The sequence below is a fragment of the Balaenoptera physalus genome (assembly GCF_965194825.1).
Source record: "Balaenoptera physalus genome assembly, chromosome: 3".
In the NCBI taxonomy this organism is placed as follows: domain Eukaryota; kingdom Metazoa; phylum Chordata; class Mammalia; order Artiodactyla; family Balaenopteridae; genus Balaenoptera; species Balaenoptera physalus.
In genome coordinates, this window is record NC_138890.1 from 87,934,788 (window position 1) to 87,961,147 (window position 26,360).

General features: G+C 35.1%; 1 protein-coding gene across 1 annotated transcript in view; it reads right to left on the reverse strand.

Moving 5' to 3' along the window:
• MAN2A1 (mannosidase alpha class 2A member 1) overlaps window positions 1–26,360 on the reverse strand; it is a 159,109-nt gene that overhangs the window by 43,750 nt on the left and 88,999 nt on the right. Inside the window, exons 11-13 of the mRNA XM_082455725.1 lie at window positions 22,551–22,665; window positions 21,740–21,807; window positions 66–231 (exon numbers count right to left, since the gene is read on the reverse strand). Of these exons, the coding sequence (XP_082311851.1) occupies window positions 66–231; window positions 21,740–21,807; window positions 22,551–22,665 (349 nt within the window). The remainder of the gene's footprint in view (window positions 1–65; window positions 232–21,739; window positions 21,808–22,550; window positions 22,666–26,360) is intronic.

Below are 26,360 nucleotides of genomic sequence, written 5' to 3' on the forward strand. Positions count from 1 at the left end.
TATGAACTATATACTGGCTATGCTTTTTTCATGTTGCCTCTCTAAGTTCTACAGAGAGCACATACCTCATAGGCTGTCTGTGAAACAGTACTTGCTGTATCCCACACTGCACTCATTTGAATTTCCACGGGCTTTCCTGAAGCAGAGGATACTTGCGCTGTCGGAGAGCTCACACAGACTGAGACTACTGAGTTTCGGTCTTGTTCTGAAGGATTGTAGACCACAAGATACCTGCAAAAACAGTCGCTTTACTATTGGGGTCTCAAGATATTTGAGCTTTTCCACATTATTTGTGAGATTTCAGGTCATAGACAGTCATAAAGCCAACACAAGGAGAAGAATTATAAGAAATAGTTTGGTGAAACTTTTGGAGAACAGGCAATTTCATCACAACAAATACCACACAGTACAAAGGGTAATGAAATAATGACGCACTTTCTAAGAATAAATGTTATACAAATGAAAGACATTAATACAACTATAATTAAGTCATTTCTATGTCCCAGAAAATGACTTATATACATATGGTTTTATTGGTCTTTCTAAAATAACCAGCCCTATACATCTAATATCCTGATCCCTGCCTAACTCACTGAACAAGAAAATACATAAATTGTCTGTTTGCATTTTAGTCACAACTAATTTCAATTAAAATTCATTTAGTTCATTCATTTTAGATCACTAAAACACAGTGAAATGTACGGCTATACATACAGAATCACATAATTCACATATATATTTTATACACAGGGGCCCTTATTATCCAAGAGAGTTGGTTCTAGAGGAAAGGTCATTTGAAGTGAATCTACTTAAAATAGAGGCTGAAATTTTATAATAAATAGTGGTAAAAAAATTGATTGGAACTTGGCTAGAAAAGGGAAATAATGACTATTAAAATAAGTTTAGGCAATATTTGCAACTAAGTACAATTCTTAGAATAAAGTAGGGTTTTTGGCAAAATTTTTCCAACAATATTTTATATTAGTACATTATGACATCCTTCACATAACATTTCATTTTTACAGGATGGTTTTAAACATAACGATATTTATAAAAAATATTCAAGGACTTAATCATTTTTCCAAAAGTTCTCTCTCAATTCTTTGATATTTAAATAATTGTCAGTTGAATCCCCTAACATCCTTGGTTTTCTCAGTAGCATAACTCTACTGGATCCTCACTGCTTCATGGCTTTGCCTGTGAGTAAAAACGTTCTAGATCATCATGTCACAGACTTCATTAATTATGCACTCTTTGTAACATTTATGATTTTACTTTATAAACAATTTGCATCATATTATCTTCAAATAAAATAAGCAGTATTTCAAAGAGGATATTTGACTAATAATATAACTGATTCAATAGTGAATATTTTCATGATCTGAAATATTTTGCTTTCCTACACAATTTTGTAACTTCAGGAACAGAGAAATGAATAGTCAGTCAACCACTTCTCCCTCTTACCCATAGTGATATCAGACTTGGTCCAAGCAAGCTAGCATTGTTTATTTTGTGCATCAGAAAGCCTAGCAGCGCTCTTTTACCTATATATGTCCTGTATATTTCAACTGCATTGCAAATGGTTTGTCAGGAAATAAAATTAATACAGTGGCCAAAACTAAAGTGAAGGATAACAGAAAAGCACGAAGGAAAAGAAAGAGGATGTAGCTTAAAACCTATAAAATGTTTGACTTATAAATTGTTTATCAGCTGAAGTACTTTTGATTGAGACAGTACTGTGAGATACCAAAGGTAACAATATATGACAATAAGAACGTCTCTAGCTCCCATTAGGCTTGCAGTATATACATCAGGATCACAAGATCTCACTTACACCATTTACGTTCATTGAGATTCCACATGTATATGAGAAAAGAGCAGCTGAAGCATGCAGTCAAAAACATATCTACAAAGGGCACTGAAGCCTCAAAGTACTAGACAAAACCCCATTTTTATCCACAGAAGCAATTCTCAAGGAGAGAGAGTACTGCCCCCTTGAGAGGTGTGCTTAACAGACTTACCTGAAGGAATCTATCAACCTATTTGCACCCTCCCACTGCCTTCCACCAGAGCTTACGTTTTGCCTGATTGTTCTCCTATCACAAACACACCTGGAGAATCACAAATGCCAGGGTTCATTGTTATCAACTAGACTACACTATATTCCTCAGGTACACTGGAGAAGAAAAGCAGTTGAGGATCACTCATGTCCAGCACCAAAGATGTTCAAACCAGCATCTCAGAAATGAGTGACTTACTACTGAACCCCATGTGCCCAGAGGCTTAGAGCCAGTATGTGAAGAACTCTAGAACATGTAGTCTGAAGACTTAGGCCAGTCTCTTGATTCTGCAGAAGCTGTGAGGCAGACCTAGGTACAGAGCCCAGAATTCCCACTTCAAGTTCTTTGATGCTCTACTACCCAGAGCTGGCTATAAAGGCTCTGATAATAAAATATAATGTGTCCAAGCAATAAATTAGGCAGCAAGCATCCAAAACACTGATTCTTCCCAGTGAGGAAGAAAATGACTCAAATTTAAAGCAAATAATAATTTCAACCATACATTTCGTTTTGTACAATATTAAATAGCTTTTTATAATAAGCTGTGAACTAGGTTGTTTTGTTTCATTTTCATAGCTAATTAGTATTTGACCATAATGATGTTTCTACTGTACTGAATGATTATGTAATTATCATGCCAGGAATCTATTCAAAAACTAAATGTGTAGAGTATATAATGAGTATAAAGCTGCACTAAGAAAATAATTTTTTAACATAATTAGAGATTCACAGCATGTTCAAGTGCATCACAGCACACATTTATCTGATACACAAACTTCTATGTACATTTCAAGTAGAGTACAGAGAAAGCATTATCATACATGAATTATATTTCCTTGGGAAATAAATACAGCATCACAAATTAACTAAATTTTCATTGTCATTATCATGTTTAGTAGTCAAACATTTGTTACACTGCTAATATCTCCAAACATGAATCCTTTTAAGTCAATCAATTGTGAACGGAACCAGGAGGTTTCATATAATATCATACTCACTTATTAAAAATTAATATTATTTCATCCACACTAACAGATGAAAAGAGTAAAATATCACTGAAAAATGGGGATAGTTAATTTCTATTTTACCTTGGAAGTAACTATATAGGAAGCTCAGAAATATTTTTTCCCAATTTCCCCTATATTTGCATTAGCTTCTTATCTATCATCTGTCACCAAGTCATAACCAGCCTCCTCGCTCGCATTATGACATTAAGCCCCTGCAACTTGCCTACAGGCAATTATCTCAATTTTCTATATAGAATGAACAACCTTCACCTCATGAAGACAAAGCACTCCTATGTTACCTGCCAATCAAATGAGAGGGCAAACTATGATCTACTGTGGCTGAGAGAAAAAGGAATGGAGAGAAATGAAAAGACATCTGTATGCTCATGTCAAACTGGGAGTCATTTTAGGAAGAATGATAATTCCACTGTAAATGTGGTTCTGTCCTTGAAGATTCTAATGAGGAGGAGTATATTTAGAATTTCCTCACCCCTTTTGTAGAAATGATTCATGTCATGATAAGAAAGACAACTGTGGCATTCCAGGTCCTCTCTCTGAGGCAAATCTAATCAGTGCCTACTATGAACAAAAGACTAGGACCACGCGGACTTCCTTCTTGGACTGGACGTAGGGCAGAATGAAAGTAAGATGCCTCTTGGTGAGAGTGACGCTGGAGTTACCACTTACAGAGTGCTTCCTGTATGCCGGGGTTCAGTGCTCAGGCCTATAATCTATGAGGCACAGCCTTTCATCCTTCAGTGGACAGATAGAGGAGAGCTGAGGTTCAGGGAGGTTAGGTATGTTGCTGGGGTGCAAGCAGCTACAAGTGCCACAACAGGCTTAGAACTCAGTCCTACCCCTATTACCATCTTCTTCACCATCCTAACCACTTTATTCACAGGCCAAGCTTATAACGACCATTTTGACAACTGCGGTTTCCTGTGGAGATTCCCTTAGTTCCTAATTCACTTGACAAGAACTTTGTCTTCACTGATGCCAAAGATCCCCACAGACCTTCTATCTTCAGGAAGCTCAGAATGAACAAAGAGCTATTTACATTTCAGTACATTATATCTGTGAAAGAAAATTTATAAACTGGAACGCTGGCATAGAAAATATCTTGTAACACATACTAAAAGAGTTTATCTTATGATCTCACTGCATGAGGAAAGCAAAAACAATATTCAAAAAAACCATTTAAATAATACTACATACATTTATGGCTGTGTAAAGAAGACAGAAATGAAAAATATTTGCAAGTCCCCTGTAAGTGCAGTTTAAAACCAATTAAGCGAACACCAGGTTATATGAAAAGTAATTGTAACTTCATGTGCCTAGTGTAGTAGCTGGCATGGAATAACATTCAATAAATAGTTGATGAATGAGTAACACACAAAAATCCCAGTAGGAGAATTTATCATTTGTGAATAATACCTACTAGTGTGGAGCTTTATGGTTTTATCAAATCATTTTCATTTTGATTATTTTAATTCCTTAAAATATAGCATCGACAAGCTATGCAATTAACCCCTTTGCAAAGATGGGGGAAATGACAGATCCAAGATCACAGAGACAGTTAAGAACAAAGCAAAGAGTAGAGCTCAGTCTGTCCAATTCTTAATCAATGACAGCATATTAAAAAATTCAAACAATATATTCATCTTCTCTAAGTAGCCTCATTAGTGGAGCATCATCTAAAGAAGAGTAGTAACCTTTGTACAGTATTCCAAATACGAAAATATATAGTTTTATATGTTTACAAAAATTGCACTTTCTAGATATGAACTTTTCATATAGTCTACCTAGTTTTCTAGGTTTAAAACATAATGCTTACCATATTAGCCATCAGGAAAAAAAATTAAGCTATTAAAAACAAAGGGAGCCTTTTTGAGATACATTAGATCTTCAAAAATCATGATTAGTTCTATGAGTCCTTAGCCTGGAGTCAGATACATTCAAGTTCAAAAACCCACTACAGCACTTAGAATTTGAGAGGCTTTGGACACGTGATTTCATTTCTTCAAGCCTTAATATCTTTATCTACAAAATCAGGAGACAAGATTGCAATTAGGGTTAAATGATAAAATGTTTGGAAAATCACAGAGCTCAGAGCTCAGACCTGGCACAAAGTAGAATCTCAACAGCAATTAAATCTCTCCTTTCCTTTATAAGACCCTCCTGGTGTCCTGACCAGATACCCTGGTACATGAGTCACACGAATGGTGGAATGAATGTTTTAATTAACTCAGGTCACTGAGCTGCCTTATATGCTTTCTTATGTAAGGCATATATAAATCTAAATGAAAGAAATTAACAAAACCACACATGTTATAACATAGATACCTTGAAACAAGAGTTCACATAATATGGGGGGGGGTGGAGATAAATAAAGAGATGCACAGAATCTACACACGTACAAAGTAACCACATGGCATGTGGCTAAATTAAAAGGCAAGAAAAAAAAAAAAAGGACAGAGAGAAGGACTCCTCCTGGTATGTGTAGTTATAAACTTATGAATGTGACTACATAGTCCCTGTTCTGAATATCTATAGTCTAGAAGGGGAGAAAGAGAAATTGTTGAGTTCAATATAATAGGGTAGGTAATAATACAAAAGTATGTACAGTGTGTCTTGTGATACACACAAAAAGATGGCAGTCAGGATGATTAAGAATTAATCAGGAGAGCATTCAAAATAGAACATTAATTAATACAAAAGGAGCAAAATGTATATACAGAAGTTGACAGAACTTTACTGAGGGACATAAAAATGAATGAATGAAGAGACATACTTTTCTAGGTGAGAAAACTAAAATACTGCAAAATATACAACTCTCCTAAAATTAATTCATGAATCTTATGCACTGCCAACCAAAATCCCACTGAAATCCTTTTATTGGGAGAAAGGGAGCAAAACAATCCTATGATACATCTACAGTAATAGATGGGCAAGATAAATGGTTAAACAAATGCATCAAAACAATATGCCAACACTGATTCTAGATGAATTAAAAAATTTAAAAACAGAAAAAATGATACAAAATCAGTAAGAAAAATAAATATAAAATTTGTGGAACAAATTCTCTTTTTAACCATAACAGAAAAATACAGCAAAGCAAAAGACTGGCAGATTTGATAACAAAAAGAATATTAGAACATTAGAACATTTTCTATATTAAAAAATATTCTATATTAACATTTTCTATATTAAAAAATAAGATTAAAGAATAAAAAAATAAAAGGAGATCAAATTTGGGAAATTTGTAAAGTGCTCCTACAAATCAATAGAAATATAAACACTCAAGTGGAAAAAATGAGCATTTTTCTTTCACCAAATTGAAGTTGAAAAATAAACGATGCTTCCACTTCCAGGAGAGATGAAGTAGTTGACAAGAGCTCTCACTTCTATGGGCCAACTAGAAAAACCGGATGAAATACAGTAATCATCTGCTTGAAGGCAACAGAGAACTGCTGAGGAGAAAAAGAACTGCAGAGAAGACAGCTGCCTTCTCTAGCCATTTTCACCCTGGTCTGTGCCAATTCTCAGCACGGGAAAGGCTGAGTTCCCTGCAAAGCCCAGAACAAAGCCTAGAGAAGTTTCACTGTGGTGGCAAAGAGGCTAAAAGGCACTTGGTGAGGATGTAGAAAGATTCAAGTGCACAGTTGGCTTTCTCATCAGTCCATGTGCCAAACACTGGGAGCTGTACAGAAAAGGAGGCTTAAAATCCAAACAGAAAGCTTCTAAAAAGTAGAGCAGAGACATATCATGAGGTTTTAGAACCCACCAGGGAATAGGGCCTACAGAACATACCAGGCTATTAGTTGAAAACTTAATGTGCTAGATGAGGAGGACATTGAGAGAATTAGCCTCAATTTAGCACAGCCCTTGATTGGAGTAAGAGTGAACACTCTCTAGAAGATAGTTTCTAGAGCCTATAAAATTTTTCTACGCAATGTCTAGCACTTAATATAAAAAGCTGAGACATCTGCAAAGACAGAGCCACATGATTAAACAACAAAGAGAAGAATTAGAACCACACATGATCTGGATATTGGCGTTAACTGATAAGCCTTTAAAATGATAATTACTATGTCCAAGTAAAGAGGAAAACATAAATACAGTAGATGAAAAGATAAAGAATTCCACCACAGAAACTGAATACGTCAAAAATTAACTGAATGAAATTCTAGAAGGATAAATATTTGAAATTAAGAACTCACCAGATATGTTTAACAACAGAGTAGATTAAGCAGAAGAGAAGTTAAATGGTTAACAGAGATACTTCCTCTAGGTTCCGGGATTTTTAGTGAACATCCTGCAACTACTTTTTAGACATCTAGATATAAAACACTATTCTACAAAAAGTATGTATTTTTAAAATAATCAGAAAAATACAACTACAAAAACATGCAACTTTTTGAAAGGTCAGGGAGAGATAGCCAAGTAAAAGTAGGGAAATACATCCTAGGTAGAGTGACCATAAGAATAAAGGCACAGATATATAAAGAAAAAAAGGACATTATTTTCAGGACATACAGCTCGTTCAATATCACTAGAATCTACATAGTAAAGCGCATGTCTAAAATGCCAATATATGGAGCTAGAAAGAGAGATAAATCTCAAATCACAGTGAGGAGTGAGGTGTCTTTCACTCATTACAAATTGCTAAAAACCTTATTATATGGGGTATGGGGAGTGACCTGAAGGTTTAACATGGTCAGATTCATTTTTAATAGGTACTTCTAGTTGCCAGGTAGAGGAAGGATTTAAGGAGTCAAGACTCAAAGGAGGAAGACCAAGTAAATATTACAACAGCCAAGGTAGAAAAGGTGAAAACCTAAGTTACAGGAGTGGTAGAAATACAAAAGGAGGAACAAGTCTGAGAAACAGGTAGGAATTCTTATTAATAGGATTTTTTGGATTCCTTAGAGGATGCATAAGCCAGAAGGAAAAGTCTGTAATTCCTGTTTTGCAGTTACGGTGGCATAGATATGGTAGCGCCACTAACCAAGACTGAACCCCTAAGGATGGGTGGAAGACATATCAAGATGAAGGTGATAAATCCAGTATCAGACCTCTCGAATTTGAGGTACCTGAGGGACATCTACATAGATTTATCCTGATGTTCTTAAATTAATTATCCCACTCATCCACTAGAAATACACTGGTTTCCAGGTATGGTAGGCAGAATAATTCCGCACCTCCCCCACCCCCCCAGGATGTCCACATCCTAATCCCCAGAACCTATGAATATGTTACCTTACATAGCAAAAGAGACTTTGCAGAAGTGATTAAATTAAGGGTCTTGGGATAGGGAGATTTCCTGGATTATCCAAGTGGGCCCAATATAACCACAAGGTCCTTATAAGAGAGAGACTGGGAAGTCTAACAGAGAAGGTGGCCACGTGACAACAGAAGCAAGAGGTTGGAATGTGTGTGGAAGGGGCCACAGGCCAAGCAATGCAGGTGATCATTAGAAGATGAAACAGGCAAAGGGTCAGATTTTTCCCTCAGAGTCTCCAGGAGGAACAAGCCCTGCCAATACTTTGTCAGCCCAGTGAAACTGATTTTGTACTCTGACCTCTGAAACTGCAGATAATAAATTTGTGTTTTTTTTGAGAGACTAAGTTCGTGGTTATTTGGTACAGCAGCACTAGGAAACTGATACACCAGGTTATACTATTCCTCTTGAAAATGAGGGCCAACTTCCGGTTCCACATCACAAAGACCACCATACACAGAAAAGAAACTCTTGAATGCTGGAAAAGGGGGCAGGGGTGGGGGTGGGCGAAGGGCAATGAGAAGAGCTTGGGGTCCTTGGAACTGGGCCCAAGCAAAGACTGAAGTAAGTGTGTCTAGCCCTCTGACCTGCTCTCTCATGGAGGACTTCCTCATACTTTCTCATCCGCTGGCTACACGGTCTGACGTGCCCAAATTCACATTGTCCCTGTGCAAGTGCCCACAGATAACAATAAGGAAAAAGCAGAGGAGAAAACCCCCAGACCTGCACTTCGTAAAAAGCAAATGATTGACAGTCCCTTACAATGACCAAGGTGGTTATTTTTAACCTTTTAAAATTCTACTTATCTTCTAATCTTTGAACGCCTTATACAGACACCATTCACTGAAGAAATGCACATACGCACAAGATTTTTCATATAAGTTCCAAGGCCTCCCAGTTTAAAAACATTTCTATTCCTATAAAATAGGCTTTATTAAATAGGCAAACATTTAGCTGTTTTCCCACAAAAACCTCTCTAGAAACTATACAATAACAATCTCACTTATCTTCCACGACTAGATACGGGAATTTATATTTGCAAGAGGAAAAATAAAACATGACATTTTATGGAAGCTTCTAATTGATTGTGTAACATATATTATTTGGCCTCATTTAAGAAGAAGAAAAATTCAACACTAAAGAACAGAACACAATTTCATTTCAGCAATCAAAATTAGGATTGCACTTGAATATAGTAGTACATAAATGTTATCTGAATTGCCTAACACATGAAAGTTTATTTCAACATTTTTTTCTACATTTAGGAGAAATAAATTAAAATTCATGGGCAAAACTATTATAAATCTATCATCCCATGAAAGTCATTCACCCAAGGGCAAGATTCAAAAGGAAAGTAAACAAGTGTACTGCAGGGTGGTCGAATCTAGTGTGAAGATGCCCTTTATGAAACAGTAAGATGATAGTAGCACCTAAAACTGCTGTTGTCAACTAAGGTTTTGATTTCTGAAAATACCTTACAAAATCCAAGAACTCCATTAAATATTACTGAGAAGAGTTCTTAGTTTAGATGAAAAGTATGCAATTATTAAGAAAATATTCTAGAAAGCTCTATGTTAGAAGACATTACTTTGTGTAGAGAATTATGTTTGTTTATAATCCTAATAGGCAAAGCAGTAAATCAAAAATAAAATTTTATATTATTAAAGGGATATTTTTTGCTACTTTTAACTCAAAGTAAATTTGACTTGGTAAGTGGCAGAGAGTTTTCCAGATGTTAATAGTAACAACAACAACAATAACGGTAATAACAAACAGCTAGCACTAATGAGCCTTTAGAACAGTGTCTAGCATACAGCATGTGCTGTACTTGAATTAACTCCTTTCAGCTTCACAACCAACTTATCAAGTTCTAAAATCATGCCCACTCTATAGATGTGTAGAGTGGCTTGGTATCCGGCTCCTGGTTCACAGCCATTTAAATGGTAGAGCCAGGATTCAAATTCAAGCAGTCAGGCTTTAAGGCATCTTGGAGGTAGGGTAGGTGGCCTTGCTCTTCTCCAGTGGGTAAGGGGCTCGGGGTGTATGTGCTAGAAGCACAGAGTCCCCCCAGAGTTCCATTTCCCCAAGTCTCTCTGAACTCTGCTTCATCAGAGAGCTCCACCTCCACCCTAGCAAAGAGCCCTCACTCTGAAAGCCCCCAACCAGCTGTAGTGGCAGGACTGGGGTAAGGGGTTTTCTCTGAGGTGATGAAACTGAGGCTACTTATCAAAGCTGCTCTAATAACAACACAAGCTGTTCTTTCAGTAGTTCTTACTTTATGTAAGAGGCAGTGGGAGAGGAATTGTTACATTACAGGTCTTCATTTTGCAATAGTGGTGATATTTTGGAAAATAGTTTCCTTATCCTATGTCCCAGTTACTGAACAAACTTGGTTATTTTCCAGAGTTGAGTTTTCTACCCCCAAACTTCCTTTCCCAGTGTTCATCCAAATGAATGCTTTATGAATGATTTGTGTTGTAACAGACAAAAAAACTAAATGTCAGTTGGATGTAACCCTGGGGATTATCTACTTTAGCCCCCTCTCTCCCAAGACATATTGCAAATGGAACTAACGTTTCAAAAAAAGAAGGCTGGTTAGTGACAGAGGTGGGACCAGAATGAGCCCTCTGACTCTCAGTCCAAGGCTCCCTTCACAACACTGTGCTCTTCCCAGGCATCTGACAGTGAGATCTGCCCAAAGCTCAATGGTATAGAAGCAAAAGAGTACCATAAATGTTCAAATTTATAGCTGCAAATGCAACTCAATACTATAAATTAAAATCTTAACCCTCAAAAGTAGAACTACATATTTCAGGCTTTCCTACATTGAGAAAAGCATTTCTAAAAGCATAAATAAAACCACAACCAAAGTAGAATCAACATGTAATTTTATAACTTTTTTAAACAAAATAAGGTTGAAAAATCTTGCAACTATTCCCAGTGCATAAGAGAAAACAGCAAGTCAATGAAAAGGATAACTATTCTTTTCCAACTATTCTAAAGTTTTTGATACTAAAGCAATAAAAAGAAACAGACACAAAAATTGTACATAATTTGGCTGACCCCAAGAGTCTTGTCACCAATTAAGATGCTTTCACTCTGAGAGTTTTGCCTAAAACAAAAATACCATCTGTTTCACCTAAAACATTAAGATGTTCTATTTTCTTGTCAATTCAGAAATCACATCTGTAGCCATTTTCTGAAAAGACAGCAAAAGACATTATATTTATGGGTGACTGCATAAGGAATGATGTTCAATCAAAATGTAATTTTCATCTACTAGAAGAAAATTTCATTTCTCCAATGACTATAACGCCATAACTTTGGAGGAATACATAGTACATAAACAGGCTGATTTTTACACATAAAAAGATCTTAAAAGTTAATGCAGTAAAATAAGGCTATTTTGTTGCGAAAGACAAAAATGGCAAATACGTTTGTATTCACTTTGACAACTGAAAACCTATCTTGTGTGAGTCTTTCAGGTGAAGAGAAAACAACTTTTTATTGGTGCAACATCTCTTCATGCTAGTGAGCCATCATGTAAGAGGTAAAAATATGAAAACAACAAAAACACAAACCACTCTCTCTTTTCAAAACACTTTTACACAACATCAGTTCTGGGAAAGACACCCTACAATCCAGTGAACCGACTGAAGAAGATACAAAACACTAGAAAAAACATCACTCACAGAGAAGGCAAACACCATGTCACAAGGGATAAAGAACACGTTTTGAAGAAAAACACACAAGCCATCCAAACACCTATAGTACTTTGAGTATACGTTAACTACCTACAAAATATCAAAATCTAAAACCCAAGTATGTTTTAGTTTGAAAAGTACCCCAATTTCACATTTAATTTTCTTGCCTAAAAAAAATTAAGCTACTCTCCAAATAAGGATGAAATAAATAAGTCCAAAGGCTCTATTTAAAATGTTTCTTTTACCACAAAGTTGTGAAGTGTTCTGAAGTCCAAGATGGGCTTGAAGCCCTCCCTGACTTTTTCAGGATCAGGATACCTTCACTAAAATCCTTTTCCTTGTTCCTCTTGTAGTGCACGGTTTATTAATCTGCATTCAGAAGGAAAAAAAATCTGGTTCAGAAGAATGGAAGACTTTGAAATATGCCGCATCACTTCAGTCTGTGCTCTGAACTGCTCTGAGTTAATGAGCTTTGTGTTAGCAATTTCAGAAGACATGATGGACACTGGGAGGAAGAGAAGAGAGAGGACAGAGAACTAAGTGTGCACAAAACTAGAAAAAATAAGGAATCGCTCTCACATACTCGTCAATTCTCCCCAACCCAATACATATCACTCAAGAAATCATTCATATGCCAGATATTTAATTTACTTTAACACTTTCACAGTGTATGACATAACTCCAACTAATGGGGGAAAAACTTGGGTGCTACAAGCAATAACACAGAACAGAATCACTCAAACTTTGCATTATCTGGCAGATACACCAAAACTAATGCTCGCTCTTCTTTGACACTATTTCATCTCCTTTACAAGATTTTTCTTAGATTCTACAAAGTTACTTATTTCCAAATATCTCAATTGGAAATTATTATAGTCCTTCCTAGACTGTAGGTGGTGGTCCCCATGCTAACTCTGCCTTCATATTGTAAGGTATCAAAATAACATCATAATCCTACATATAGAGGCACATATTACTGTTCTCCATCTTCTGCACTTTCTTGATTGTGGTCCTTGATGGAGTAACTGTAAGATGTTATAAGCAATGTGCAAAAGTCACTTTAATTTCATTAGACAAACCACACAACTTAAACACCCTGTGTAAACTTAATTCACTGTATAATAATCTGACAACAATAAACTAGAACCACACAGCTAGTTAAGAAAGTTTGATTTAAAGTATAAAAAATAAAAAGGCAATTAAAACGTAGACTAACCAGGAAATTTAGCAGGTGTTCACTGAACATGTAACTACTTTGCCATTGCTTTTAAACAAATAAACCTTAAAACAATCATTTAAAATGCAGTCTGTTCAACCACTTCCACAAATGAAATCTAAATCTAATAAATCTAAAATAATTTTGTACCTAGGAACAAAAATCACAGCAGACTAATTATAAGGGCCTGGGAAGAACCTGCACTTTTCAAGTTTATGTAAAATTGATGAAAAGAATGGTTTAAGATACCATACCCTGAAAACACTAAGGAGACAAATTCCACATTGTGACTCTTTAACTTTTTGAGAATTCAGAAGAGTTTTTTAAAAAAATATTTTCTGGTCTCTGTAATAAATTAAGAGATAAGTTGTTCTTCTCAGTCTTCATGTTACCCTAATTTTCATCATTTTGCAGAGCTTTTTCACGTGTTTCCTATGATAACTATCCATTTACTTATCCTCATAGAAATAGATATCCAACACAAGAGGGAGGAGATATGGGGATATATGTATATGTATAGCTGATTCACTTTGTTATAAAGCAGAAACTAACACACCACTGTAAAGCAATTATACTCCAATAAAGACGTTAAAAAAAAAAAAGAAATAGACATCCATCCAGCCCCTGTGTATGAGAAAGGTATCTCTTGGTCTTTATTGTGGTATTGCTTGAAGTTCACCTGTTATTTAGAATTAGTTATTTGACAAATATTTGTTGAGCACCTACAATGTACCAGGTATTTGCTAGGGGATTCAAAAGAACAAGAGCTAATATTTTAGCAAGGGAAATGCACAACCAGAAATAAAGGAAATAATCAGTTTGTTAATAATGTCTGAAGGATGTAAAGAAGATGCAGTAATGGAGAAAAGAATGAGTGAAAAATAGGTTCACATGCATAGATGCAGCCTGACTGCAAGTTCCCAAAAGGCTACTGTCCAAGGGGGCTACTGTCTGTAGCATTCGGTCTTCTACACCAGCTTTGCTGCTCTGAGGGCTTCTTTCTTCAACAAACAATATCAGGTACTCTTCTGGCCCATGCCACTACCAACAGCAATTTCCTTGAGTGGATACTGCCCTAGATCAATGCTCTGTCATCAGTTCCCCATTTGCTCCTGCCTATTTTATTTCTGGCAGATTCAGTCTCCAAATTGTTTGTAAAATAGAGACACAGTGAAAGCCATCAATGTGATTAAAGTTGGCAATAGATCCATTAACTGAAAGAGTTAAAGCTGACTTGAAAGTAAAAATTAAAGTAGGACATCTTTAAGATGCATGTATGTATATGTGTGTGTGTGTGTGTATGTATATATATATATACTTTACCATAAAACATACAAATGTGTATCATGTCCCAGTCTACTGATGTAAGAGCAAAGCTTCTGCTTTGATTGTGGGACCACTAATTGGCATTCTGTGTCATATTTTCTGCATAACCATACATATGATAAATTATCTGTGGTTTCTAGCTTCGTTTTTCTAAAGTAGAACAAGAACTTAAACACTTAAAAATATAAAGCAATCTGAGTGCAGATTGCTTCTATACCTTTACAATTTCTTCCCAAATCTTTTGTAGTCATCTCATCAGTATTTATCAGTGACTCACCTTTACTGAAAATTTCCAAAGCACTCAACTTTATATTAAAACAAAATCTTTTTGCTTAATTCATCAGTTTAATAAAAATCAAATTATGAGAGAAAAATAACAAGAAAAACTGATTTGGGAATAAGTAATTGATTGGTGGTAATTACACAACTCAACTGAAATACTGGAGAGAGAGAGAAGTGTGCCAGCCTGCTAGCTAGTAGTCGATTAGCAACAAGATCAGGGTGCCATGGGCACAGAAAAGAAATGTAGAGTATCAGTTGATCCAGCTGGTCAATTAAGTAGAGGTTTTTTAATAGAGATCTTAGGCAAAGAGGATGAAAAGTAAAGAATAGCGACCTATCTAGCTATAAAAAGTAGCACCTTCCTTGTAGAAAAACATTTGTCCATTTTTCTTGTTGGTAAAGTACCAGAATTTCAAAGCCTTGGGGGCAGACATTATGGAAAGGCAAAGGAATCAATCTCCACACCTGCTTTTAGAGACCTGCATGGTGTCTTTATTTCTAACTGTTTATCATTGGTCAGTGACTAACTGCGTTTCTTAGTCCAGTTCGATCAGTGTTGCAGTTTGAGGTTATCTTAGATTGTGGCAATAGGGTGACTGTCAAACCAAGGTTTTGCTGCTCCTCTGATTGTTTGTCATCTTCCATGCTTTCATGAGTTTTAATAAAAAATTGAGAGAGTCAGTCTCAGGGTTCCTAGTCAGCCATCATATAAAATGGAAGTGTCAACATTTAAAAAAAAAACATGTAATAGGTGTTATTTCATCTAAGTCAATGTGAGGTTGAAAGAGTATTTCAGGATACTGACATAATAAAATATATAGAAATATAATAAATATAATAAAATAAATAGAAATAATAAGGGTGGGGAGAATAGTGCGGGAAGGGTGGAGTCTTTCCTCCTACTCTCTCCCCAAAGATCCTTCTATTTCCCTGAAAAATCAGGTAAAAAGCAAACCAGTGAATGACTGACTTAGAATGGCAAACTCCAGACAAGTATATTTATTTTGCTTGCCAGACATGACTGTTCGTTCCAAAACTAGTTCCAACCACTAGGCAAAGAAGTTTTAACATAAAATTAACTAATGTACCATGGGGAAGGGATCTCCATTTCCCTAAGAAACTTTTGGTTGTTTAAATAATATACTATATTCCACTCAGTCTTCTGGGTAAAACATCCCCTCTAAAAACATTCCAGATTACAAACAGGCTGAAACGTGTTTCTGGATAATCAGAGAACTGGTCAATATACATCTTAAAAACAGTCATAATTAATAAAACACAACTCAGATGGAATGTAGATGAAAATACATAAATATCCTTCACAAGCAATTAATATTTAAACAGAAAAGTATCTCAGAGAAGAGCTTAGGAACTCATCCTTTAAGTCCAGTAATGACTATTAACTCATAAATGGACTATGCAATTAATACCCAGATAGACCTAGACTAGAATAGCTCAGTTTTTTTGAGTCTCCGATACTGTCAGTTAATAATTCCCCCATTAAAAGAGAAGTTCTAAACTAGTTTTCTCAGGAAAGGACATTTGGGCTGCTCTCAGAATAACAGGACCTCTGGAGGGTACAGTGTCAAATCCTAGTCAAATCATGTATTCTATTATCACCTTGAATTCCCTTGGTATAATTTTAAAATGCAACCCACCATTTTCAAGAAAGAAAAAAAAAAGAAGCTCAATCTTCTTGATTGTATCCATTTATTTTTCTGCTAACTAATGTGAAGACACTTCTATACTAGCTTTCTAGTACATGGTAAGACTTGAGCTTGAACATTACAATCCATGAGAAACAAGCACAGTCCTTACACTAATTATCACTGCTAATGCTTTTCCATCTCCCCCAAAGAAAAATAGTGAATATTCTAAACAATAAAAATAAGGCTGTGAACTTGGTTTCTTCACTTAAAACTTATGTTTAAATAACTGGTAGAGATGTTAGATACTTTCTTACTTACATTCTGACTTGGTATAAAAATAGGTTGATGACATAGTGACCAACCAGAAAATGCTCTAAAGCCTTGAATCCCATCACACTAGTAGATAATTACTACCAGAAGAACTGTTTCTGAGAACAATATTAAAAATACAAAATGTAGAATCAGGCAAATACTCTTATGTCAACAACAGTAAAAAAAGTCTTATGATCTGATAAGGCAACTCATTCAGGTATCTGGGAGTATCTTTTGAATCCACTCATTCTGAAGAGCCCCCAAGAATGCAACCCCAACAATGTTCATTCTACAAGAATGCAATGATGCTGAGATGCAACCCCAAATTTTTCAAGTCTCATAGTATGAAACTCTGAAATCTCAAATGAGCAGTTGTCTAAATGCTGAGCAAATTCAAAGCTATATTGAATTACTGCTTATTTTTACTTGTATTAGTATTTAGTGGATTGGAAGTCTTCTGCCACTCAACCTACAAATATTAGATGAAAGAATCAATTGGGGAGAATGTATACCAGGATACTACCTTTTCACATAGAATATGGTTCACATAGAATGTGAACCATATTCTATGCATATCTGGTGTCTGAAGTTTAATATTCTCTTCAAGCAATAATAAAATATATTACAACAAATCTTTATTAAATTCTTACTATGTTGAATATCATACCATAGGCATAGTGGTGGACATAAATGACAGAAATAATTCGTACCCTCGAGGAGTTTACAGTCTAGTGGGATTAACTTCAAATAATTATACTGGCAGAAATAAGCCAAAAACAATTCCCAGCCAGATGGCTGAGCCGTGTTGGACCTGATTTAGATGAAAAATTGGGGCCACTATCATAATGGGATGAGATCTTGGGCATCTTGGGAGGAGGGTGAGTTTATTTTATTTTGCACATGGGAGGTATGTGAATTGTGGTGGTCAGTGGTGAACTGTGGTAGATAGTCCCCAGAGATGACTGCCATCATTCCCCGTGCTTCCTGCACATGCTCCTCACATCAAGTAATGGAGAATAATTCCCCTCTCTTATATCCTAGATGGCCTTAGTGACTTGCTTGACTAGTAGAATGTAGTGAAAATGACCTTCTAGGACTTTCGAGTCTAGGTCCTAAGAAGCCTTGCTGTTTCTAGCCAGGTAACTTTTTCAGAGTTCTGCTTTGGGTAGATTCCTCAGATAACTACATAAATTATAGTTAATAATTTAGGCACAGAGAAAGGCCTTGGGGCAAGTAGCCACTGCAGTAGTTCAAGCGAAACATAAAGGATGGCTTAAAACCAAAGTAACAGAAAGAGAGGAGAGGATGGATGTCAGCGATGAGTAAAGCTAAAATCCAAAAGACTCTACAATTGATGATACTTCAGGAATGAGAAAAGACAGAAGTCAAAGTGTTTTCTGGGGTTACAGAACCTAGACAGCTAAAAAGAAAATGATGCTCACCATCAAGATTAGAATCCAAAAGAAAAGCATATATGGAGAAAAACAGAGGAAATTAAATTAGAGGGGCAGGGAGGTCATCCAACAAACGAATGGCAATACCCCAAGTGAATGGGTTATCGAGTGCCTTTTCTGGAGTTCTGTCCTTTTTATATCTGGCTGATACTCTGAAGTCACCTAAGCCTAGAAAACATTGACTTCATTTGTGTCTCCACATGGTTAATGGTTTCTTTTCAAATTAATCCCTTCTTTTTCTAGCCAAAAGAAAGAGATGTAGGATTCCTTACCAATAAATACCTTGCTAAAAATTAATAGCATTTAAAGGTAAATTTGTAATTGTGGTTTGAATAAATTACTCTCAAACTAAAAACGTATCTATTACTTGAAAAGTTAAACTTTCAGATTTACAGACGCAATCTCGATGTAACTTTGATTACATACTTGGTGGCATTTCAAATTATCTACCATTAAAAAAAAGTTCCTTTATACCTTGTCAAACCACGTGACTTACAGACCCGTGCTGTGGCAACATTTAATCCTGTCCTGCCTGAACAGATGGAATACTGAAAGAAGACTGAAATCTCTTCGCCTGTCTCAGATTTTACCTTGCATCCTCAGTGTTCTCCAAGTCCCTAATCTTGTAAGTCTTTGTATTAAGTGTTCTTACAGTTGGTTCCCTTAGGCAATGGTGAATGTAGAGAAACAGAAACATCTTTGTACGTTTAAGGATTATTTAAGGCTAGACAATTTATGACTTGTCCAGGGTGCCCTAACTTTTAAATTTAATCACATCTGCTTTCTATACAAAGGCTAAGAATGTATTCACTATACAGCTCACATAACCTTGTGAACTAAATTAGGCACACTGACATGTACTATGTCACTTTCAGCAGATCATGGACTACTTTTTAAATACTCACAAACTAAATCATGTTAGGTTATAACTGTAATGTTGCCAACAGCATGATCAAATTCATTTACATGTATTATTTAACTGTATGGGTTTAGACCAGTGTTTCTCAACCTTTTTTTATTACAACCTCCTTCAAGATTCTTTTCAGACATTTTTTCCTAATCATCCCTCTGCACAATTTTAATGCTACACATAAAATGTTTATCTGTTACGTACTATTATCTGCTGTATCTGTGCTTTGCATATTAAAAAGAATAAGTTTTTTTCAAACCCTCCCCCCACCCCCACCAAGAACCAATTCTTAGCCTCCTAGGGAAGACATCTCCCTATTGAGAATGCATGTGTTATTTAGATTAATAATATGTTGTTCAAATAAGAATTATTCTTATACGCAAAATAAAGCTGAGCCTTAGAGCATCACAGAAGACTCACAAAGAATAGAAGACTGAGTCATGGCCACTCTTTTGAAACTGCCAATTTAAAGACTGAGAAGTACAGACAATTATTTAACTTTCGGTACCTGCAAAATAAAACTATCAAAGGCTTGCATTTTAAAGGCCATCATCAGTCCTCCATTCTTCACTGATTTTACTGAAAGATAAATAACTCAGAAAATTTGTGGCTAACGAGTAAAAAATAGATTTTAAAACCAAAACTATAAGTGGTTTTATTCATGAGGTTCTAAAGTTCAAAAAGGACAATAAAGATAAAAATAGGAATCTGACAATCCTAAGTATTCCCAATTCACCTAACTACGGAAACAGGAGCATTGACATTTGGTAGAAAAGAACTCTGAAGATATAATATTAAAATGAAGAACACTATTTAAATACAAACTGTTTAAAAGGAAATATCAAAAAGTGACTGCTTTCCTAATAGATTCAAAAAGCCTATTTATATTTATCTTTAATTAAAATTCTTCAATATTAAAAGCTCAAAAATATATCTGTCCTTAATTAGTAGACCTCTATCTCCTAACTTTCTTCCTCTGGCGTAAGTAAGGCTGAATTATCACTTACGTCTGGCTAAGGCAAGGACAGAGCACAGAGCATAATGAGTCCTCTGACTCATCATGGCCCCATCCCCACTGCATCCCACCCACCTTAACATGTACCCACAGGAAGACTAATGGGCTGGGGATGGAGCATGAATTACTTATAGCAAGCATAAGTCATTCTTAGAGTCAGCAAAAAAGAAGATCTTCCCCCACCAAAATAGAAAAAGATAAAAAAGGTAATAGATAAGAGGATTATGCTGAAAGCCAAATAGATTTACTGACACCACAGTTTATTAGGGACACAATATATAAAGAACGCCCATACAATCCAAAATTCATCAAAACATTACTTATGTTAAGACAAAGAAAATGTTTTGTAATTTTACAACTGATTTTTCTTTCAATATCATTATCCTTTCACCCTAACTATGGCCTGGCAATATGAAAGCTTTAAGATAAGACTTCAGCAAGACTAAACTTAAGACTTAAACTTTCTTTTCAAATTAATCTCTTCTTTTTTCCAGCCAAATGAGATGTAGGATTTCTTCAGTATTACTTTAGTGATACTTTAGTATTATTAAAATATACTTATCTTCCTGTTCTAAGGTGTGACCTATATATGCTTTAAGTTTCTACTTACTGAAGTTTAGTCAGCTAAGGCTCTAGTCTATGTTTAACTGAAATCTCAACTTTATTAACAATTATAAAATTTCTGTAATAACTTTGATTCTATTTATTTTAAAATAATTTTAATAAAGTGTAAAATCATGAATTACACTTTACAATTACTCTTTTATTCTACAATTTATAACAGGTGATACTCAATTTCTCAATTTAGGTAGTAAAAAGTTATATTACAAAACTACACTGTGTATCTGGGTACACTGGGTACTGACTGATTGATATTTGCTCATTAAAAATGGATAACTTGGTTAAATAACTGTCAATAAAAACATAAAATGTTTCTTTGTAAATCAGAGGCAGCCATCAATTAAATGCCCCATTTTTAGGTCGACTGAACACCTTTCCAATTTACTTAAACATAAATCAACAGTGCGAAAATAAGTCAGTTTTACAAGCACAATGACAGTTATCTAGTAAATAATTTACAGTAGGAACCGTTATCTTCTAATAGTAATTACGTCACTTCTTTCATTTAAAAATACAGGATCAGAGATTAATGAAAACGAGGTAAGTAAACAAAAAGGGAATCAAGAAAGAACATACTCTAAAATTAATCAATATTATAAATATAAGGTAATTTTTATAATAAAGCTACATATTTACCATCCAACATCAAGTATCTGTAAGAAATACTGTTATAATAGCTTATTCAGCTATCAATGTACCAAACGCCATGTTAGCTATTAGCATTGAATACAACACAGTCATGGGAGAAAATCCATTTCTTCAGAACAACTGTTTTAAATTCGTAAGTTGATTAAATGAAATACTGCCTTACGATATATGCTGGGTCCAGAACAAAATCATGAAAACCCCAAAAAGTTATGTCATAGAAGTGGTCAAAGTTTATGAGAAATTATGCTATTTACCTTGGCTCTGCACTCAGACTTATTACATTTTTTTGTGGCAGAGAACTTTGTGTTCTTTGTTTCAAATCCTATAAAAATGAACAGAAATTTTTATTTTACTTTTAAAACTTGTTTCAAAATTAGCTATGTAATAGTACCTTAAAAAAACATGAAAAGGGCACAGTAGGAAAAAAAAACAAAACCTCTTTCCAGCTACATGAAGTCCATCATAGTTCAAAACAAATAAATCTTGTGTCTGTGTGCATGTATTGTGTATTTAGATTTCAAGTACAGCACATGTTACGGGGACTAGAGTCCATAATGAGCAGTTCTAACTTGGAATCAAATAAATCAGAATTCTAGAGACAATCCTGCAAAAAGTTTTACTATGTTACTTTTGTGTCATGTTTCATATCTTTAAAAAACGTAAGTCTGTTTATTGCATTTTTACTTTAATATGAAAACATATGATCAAGGAGCTTCTAATTAAAGCTAAGGAAAATAACACTTATAATGTCCAGTTACCTTACGATATCATCTTAAGTGTTCTAAAAGCCTGTATGCTTTACATACCTTGAAATAAGTTCATTATTTTATTTTTCATGCTTAGATTTAGTGAGAATAAAATACACACCATAAATCAAATAGAGTCACACTTATGGGAAAGAACACACAGGTAATTTATATACAGTGATTCAAATTCTTTCAAATAATGTAAAAAGAAATAATTATATTTCAATGTCTCTTTTTATTAAGCTTCTCACTCCCTTTTCCAACCCAAGAACAAAAGAATCACACATTTTTATTATGAAAATAGAAGATATCAACTAACCATTTCTAGGAAGGTATCAAAAGAGTAAGAGTCGTACGAGCGTTTGTCCTTCAAAATAAGCAGCAGTGCAGAATGTCCAATTATCTTCTTTAAATTCATCAATGAATGAAAGAGTCTGTGAACCAAAAATTTTACTAGTCTGAGAAGTAATTCAAAAATCTCTATGCTGTATAAAAAATAAATAAAATAAAATTCCAAAAAAAAAAATCTCTATACAATATTTTCCTAGAGAACAGACTTGTGGTTGCCAAGGGGGAAGGGGGTGGGGGAGGGTTGGATTGGGAGTTTGGGATTAGTCAGATGCAACCTATTATACATAGAGTAGGTAAACAACAAGGTCCTACTGTATAGCGCATGGATCTATATACAATATCCTGTGATTAAACCATAATGGAAAAGAATATGAAAATATACATATATGTGTATAACTGAATCACTGCTGTACAGTAGAAATTAACACAACATTGTACATCAACTATACTTTAATAAAAACATTTTTAAAAATCTGTATACAATATTTTCAGTTTCTTTAATTATGGCCAAACCACTATCACCTTCATCCTGTATTCAAAGTGAAACCTGTAATAAACCTATGATGAATTGGCTCTTTTTTTTTTACCCTGAATGAAGTACTTAGGGATAAAAAAAAGTTAATCAGAAGGTATCACTGATAAGGATTCATTTAAAATAAGAAAACTTTCTGGACACACCTGAAACACATAAACTTATTCAAACTACTTATATTGTACATGAATATCATACCAAATAATAACAATAGCCAGCATGATCACCCCAATAGCTCTAAGGCATTCTACCAAAAAGCAATGATTTGATACTTTACTTTAGAAAAATCTTTAACAAGCACTGAAATAATGACAAAAGAAAACATGACATTAACTCTCATTCACAAAAAAATTCAAAGAATTTAAATTCCTGAAGAATTCAAATAGATACTTTGTGAATTTAGTTTCATGTTCTTGTTCAAAAGAACTAGAGAAAAAAAAGTATTTCACAGATGCAGATAATGAAATTGTCTTTGTCCTTATTATATTTCTTTGTCATTGAAATTCTTAACTGTATTCAAATTGTATAATTATGTCTGAGGAGCCAAAGGGATGCTTATGAATCAACTGTTTCAAGATCAATTCTGGAATAGAATCTCGGTACATTACCAGCTATTGGTGAAGCACTACACATAGGGAAAAAACTTGCCTTTTTTCCAAGTTTAATCTTACTTTTTAAAGCTTTAGAGAGCAGGCACCTCTAAGTAAACTCATATTGGAGAAATCTGTAGAGAAACTTTGTTAATCATGTTTTCAATCAACCATTAGAATGAATCTATTATGTTTATAGAGTGATTATATTATTTTCCCCAACACAGGAAGCAATTTTGTATCTATGTGTTAAAAACATTTTTGTTGGCATGTAACAACAAAAAAATTGTAAAAGAATTAGATAGAAATAACTTCTTTTTTCCAGAGCATTAAGATTAACTTCAAAGATGTCAGCGATCATGATCAATAAGTTATGAATTAAATGCATTTACATAGTAAATCTGTAACCATAGTATTAAAATCTTACGGATTTAAGTTCAGACCATCATCCAGCTAAATTTCTCAGTCTATTCAAATGTTTTACTAAATAGTAGTAAGTGTTCTCACCAGACTAAAAGACCATATACATGAATGAATAAAATTCAGTTAGAAAAACAACTCCTTCAATCTAAGTTTATTTTTATTATCTACATGGCTATCTTTATGAGGTTGTCTGAACATGCAGAATAAGTCACGTTCTCCAACAGCTAAAACTTTATATGTGTTACAGTGTATTAAAGAGTCCTAATTAAACTGAGTGAATGTCACGAATCAATGTTCGTGTCCTAAAGGCACACAGGCAGTCTTCTTATCAGATGACTGCTAAGGACAGGCACGTTTCCCAAACACTTTCTCAGTATGTATAAAGCTATTTTATTGAAAACAAAACAAAGTTAAACACAGTAAATAACTCTGGGGAAAACTGGGTAAAACAAAATTTTACATGTTTCAACATTTCATCAACGTGGTATTTCTCAGAGCCTCTAATTTCCTAACCCACCCTTATCCTATTATGAAACAGTTCAGGAAACGTCACTTTGGAATCACAGTTTTCTAGTTTGCTACCATTCCTGCAGTCTAAAGGAGACGTTATCATGTCTGTTATTCAACAGTTTGATCTACATGTTAGGAGCCTCATTCTTACCCTCTGTTCATTTTCTTCTCCTACCTATCTTTATTACAACTTAGCAATTGGCTGAATTCTTAATCTTTCTGTAACTGACCTCATTACCATTCCTTCTTCACACAGCCCCATTAACCACTTTTAAGCTGAACATCCACACAGACACTGCCCAGTCTAATTCATTTTTTATGCCATGATTAGAATTAACATCCAAATATGCCATGATGTATGCTTGCTCTCCAGTTTGTAATTACATAAACATTCAATCTACTGTTGACAGCATGACACTAAGAGTCACCCTTAAACGACAGAAGAGAGAGCTAAAAGGGCCTGGAGCCCTGATGGCATTGTGGAACTGTCACACCTGAACCAGTGACCTGCAGACTTCTTTCACATGGCCTAAAAATAAGCAGGATAGGATTAATTCTGTTTCGAGTTGCTATTACTAGCAGCCAAAGGCAGCCCCTAACTCATACACTTGTTCACTGGGACATTTCTGCTAACATCTGAATAAAAAGTAGTCAACAATCCAAGGACAAGAGACCACCCAATACTAGCTGCCTCTTTATTTATAATTCTCTAACTTGTGTTTTGAAATTTCCTACTTAAAATGTCTGTGCTAATGACCTGATAATTGTTTATGACTTTTCAATGAAGTGTGAAGTGCTCACAAAGCAAATTTACAAATGTCAAGTACAACTTGAGAATTATTGTGTCTTTTTTCTCTGAGATGCAATTTTGTATGGGGATGCTTTTATAAGCTAAAAGCAACACCAAACATATGGAGGAACTAATGACAGGCCTTTTGGAGAGGTTATGAGACAGAAAATGTTCTGTAGCAAAAACCCAATGACTTGTACCCAAATTTCTTTCAATATCGCAGCCAGAGAGATAGCAAGTAGGCAGTGGAGGAGGATTGCCGCAGACCGGCTGCAGAAAGCTAGAAGTTCCTGGCGGTGAGGGGTAAGGAACTGAAAAGCACCAGTATGGGGTCAGAAGGGCCAAGACAACTGATGGTTGCAAGGCAAGTTTATTCAAAGAGCATGAATGTATACATAGGTTTAGTACGGAACGAATATTAGACAATAAATCAGTAAACCTTGTATTTCCACATAATTCTGTCGCCACTATCTATGCGCCACTATCTATGCGTCAGCATGCCTTATGGGCCATTCTTTGGAGATACAGACTTCCCCCTCAGGGCAGCACGTCCTTCTTCTGGGGAACAACCAGGGGCTCTTAGATCCAGAGCAGGCACCTGGAACGAAACTGGCCGCAAGCCATTTTCCTTTTTTACGCTCAATACCGCAGCGTCAGGAGTGCATACCAAGAAAGAGACAAGCAGTTCTCCGGAAAGCAGAAAGCTGAATAAGCTTACAGCTTGGGGGCCACCACAGAGGATGACTTCTCTATTTCCTCTTAGGAGCTCTGCTCTGGTCTGATTCCCAGCAGCCTCACTTTTAAACTCTCAATAAACCAAGAAGACAGGAACAGGTGAAAAAGAAAAATGGAGTATCTGACCTTAGTTTCAAAAATGCTTTCTGTGGAAGAAATAACATCATTATCATCCAATGAGTATTTTCTACTTTAAGT